The following is a 2,834-nucleotide window of genomic DNA, read 5'->3' as shown; positions in this document are numbered from 1 at the left end:
TCTCTCCCTACTGCTTGCACAGGCTTTCAGAAATATATTCTCTTTAGAGGGATACCGTGCTCAGCCTACATATACTGGAGAGGGCCTTGGTCCTGCCTCAAAGCAATGTGCTAGACTTTGTTGACTCCCCATATGAAGCCTTATGCTCTCTGAGGAGTGGATGGGGGTTTGGTGGAGGGGAAGTTGAAGGGAGTGGGAGGAAGGGAGAAGTGGCAACTGGGGTTGGTATATACAATGAGAAAAGATGGATTTTTTTGAAAAAATTAAAATTTCAGAAAAAATAAATGGTAAAGCACTAGAAAAATATTCTAGGAACAAATGAGAGATTTGATGGGTGGAAACCGCAGAGAGGTCCAACCTGTACCTAGGGGAAGAAGTCCCCCCCCTCCTTTCAGTCTTCACTTTCACCAGAAACACTGCACCCCCCATATGAACATGTATAGTAACTTACCAAGGCCTTTATTAATTCTTTCAGCCATTGGGAAGCTTCCTCTGCCAGCAAACTCTTCCCCATGATCAATCAGAGCTTCCTTCACTGCTTCATACCCATGCAACACTACAGTGGGTTTCATGCCAAAGTACAGGGTGAACACTGGGCCATAGACTTTTGAGAACTGAAAATAGAAAAGAAAAATGTAAATACTAGCAAAAAAGACAGGTTAATCTCCATGGAGTCAACCTCATTCACACTGATAATATCACTCACTGTATTTTAATATTTTTAGTCAGGCAAAGCTCAATTTCAAATGGTTGTGAAGCCTATTTGTATCATATTAGGGTGTTATTGATCACCTTCAGAAAACCATATAATGGTTCAAGACTCAGGTAGTTCTCATACAAGGATTACAATGAATTTTCACACCAAAACATTCAGCAGGACGCTGACCACCAGAACTCCATATAGGAAATATACATGCCTGCTGACTGCCCCCTCTGTCTCAGAGCCTGCCCACCCTAACCACCATCAAGCCTCCCATCTTTCCCACCATGTCCCAGTTCCCCAACTCAGGAAGAAACTCCCTGATTGAACAGAGGCCATTCCACTCTGACCTACAGACATCCAGCCCACAGGTGTGGAGACACTTTCCTCAACCACAGGCCACTGCAGTCAGAAGATCAGAGAAGAAACAGAAACCGAATAACAAACACACATACTACTAAACTCATATTACTATATTTATGAATTTAATTCTATACATCAGATAGCTGGTGCCATATTTACAGGTTTAGAAAAAGAGCAGATGACAGTACCTAAAGGACCAAGAATAGTCAAGTCACTCCTAAGGAGTAAAAATGCTGTTTGAGATATAACAATAACTGATAGCAAATTATATTATAAAGTTATGTGATAGAAACCATCTGGTACTCACAAGTATAGGCAAGTGGTCCAGTGGAATAGACAAAATGATGCAGCAATAAAGCATCAATGTAAAGGCCCACTTACTTTCAAAATGCAAATCTGTAAGTCACTACAGTTGATTCTATTAAGGAAACAGAATTGGCCCAGAGAGTGGGCACCACAGGAGCTGCACCATAGGCATGCAATATTTCCTGGAAAAAAAATAGTTCCTTCTCTGGCTGGATATAAACATCACCAAATATGTTGAAATCTTGGCTTCTCTGTTGCATTTCTTGTGTTATTCCTTGTCCATTGGTATTTAGTTAAATTAGGAATCAGTTACTTTGTTAGAGTGCAACATCAAATAGATGTAATTAGTAAAAATGTTTTTCTAAATTCTATTATAATATTATTATTAATGACTTATTGAATAAATCATTACTCACTATTGGTCTTCATCCAAAAACAATGGAAAAGATGTGGTTTTTTGTTTTGTTAAGATAGGAAATATTCACAAATTTTGCAATTTTGTGGAATTTTTTGTTTTATAAAATATGAAGAAGTAAATGTGCTTTCACCTGAAACCCCACTCATTACTGAATTCCCTACAATGGCCACCGATAAGTGTCATAAGGTACACAATACTTCGCAAGAGTTTTGACTTTGTAATTATTTATAACTATATTGCCTCTGATACTAGATTTTCATCTAAAGCAACTGTCAGTTTATCTTCTTTGTCAAGGTACTGGAGGAGCACAGAGAATACTTACATTGGTCAAGCACTGGCTGATGTCCTTCACATCTATTTGCAGGAAGTTGCCAAGAACTGGAAGAGGAGTGGGGCCAGGAGGGAGCTTCGCTCTCTCAGAGCTCTGTCTCCAGAGTGAGAGGAGAAGCAGACAGCAGAGGCTGAGCACCAGGACCACAACTGCATCCATGGAGATCTTTCTGCCTGGCACAGCTGTGCTCAGCCAGCATGGAGCTTTTATAACACTACCTGCTGAATCAACATGTCTTCTTTGGAACATCACTGGCTGGTCAATCAGATAACCTTTAACCTCTCTCTTTCTCAAGTAGACTTTGTCCTTCTGATCGAAATAAAAATAAGATGTTCGTTACACTTTCCCCTCTTTACAGGGTATCCATTTGAATTTCTGGTTTAACAGAACAGATTGGTGTTCAAACAGTGCTAATAAAAATAGAGTCTGTGCAGCCATGGGACAGACACACCTTACACCATTGACTATAGTTTGATGTTTCACACTTTTGGCTCTTTGCAGGAAGTCTGCCTACCAGCTCCTAAATAAATCATATGGTGGCTTATAGTTAGTTATAAAATGTCCAGCCTTAGCTTGGCATGTTTCCTACCAGCTTTTCTTAACTTATATTATCCTGTTTACCTTTTGCCTCTGGACTTTCCCTGTTCTCTTACTTCTGTAAATCTTACTTTCACTCTTACCCCAAGGTAAGTGTTTGTAGCTCGACGGTTGCCCCC

General features: G+C 40.0%; 1 protein-coding gene across 1 annotated transcript in view; it reads right to left on the bottom strand.

The window, feature by feature from the left end:
• LOC101998871 (cytochrome P450 2C27-like) overlaps window positions 1-2,305 on the bottom strand; it is a 95,398-nt gene extending 93,093 nt beyond the window's left edge. Inside the window, exons 1-2 of the mRNA XM_013348037.1 lie at window positions 2,110-2,305; window positions 452-614 (exon numbers count right to left, since the gene is read on the bottom strand). Of these exons, the coding sequence (XP_013203491.1) occupies window positions 452-614; window positions 2,110-2,277 (331 nt within the window). The 5' untranslated portion in view covers window positions 2,278-2,305. The remainder of the gene's footprint in view (window positions 1-451; window positions 615-2,109) is intronic.
• Window positions 2,306-2,834: the final 529 nt, after the last annotated feature.

The sequence above is a fragment of the Microtus ochrogaster genome, chromosome 8 (assembly GCF_000317375.1).
Source record: "Microtus ochrogaster isolate Prairie Vole_2 chromosome 8, MicOch1.0, whole genome shotgun sequence".
NCBI classification, from domain to species: domain Eukaryota; kingdom Metazoa; phylum Chordata; class Mammalia; order Rodentia; family Cricetidae; genus Microtus; species Microtus ochrogaster.
This window is presented reverse-complemented; position numbering and strand designations above follow the sequence as displayed.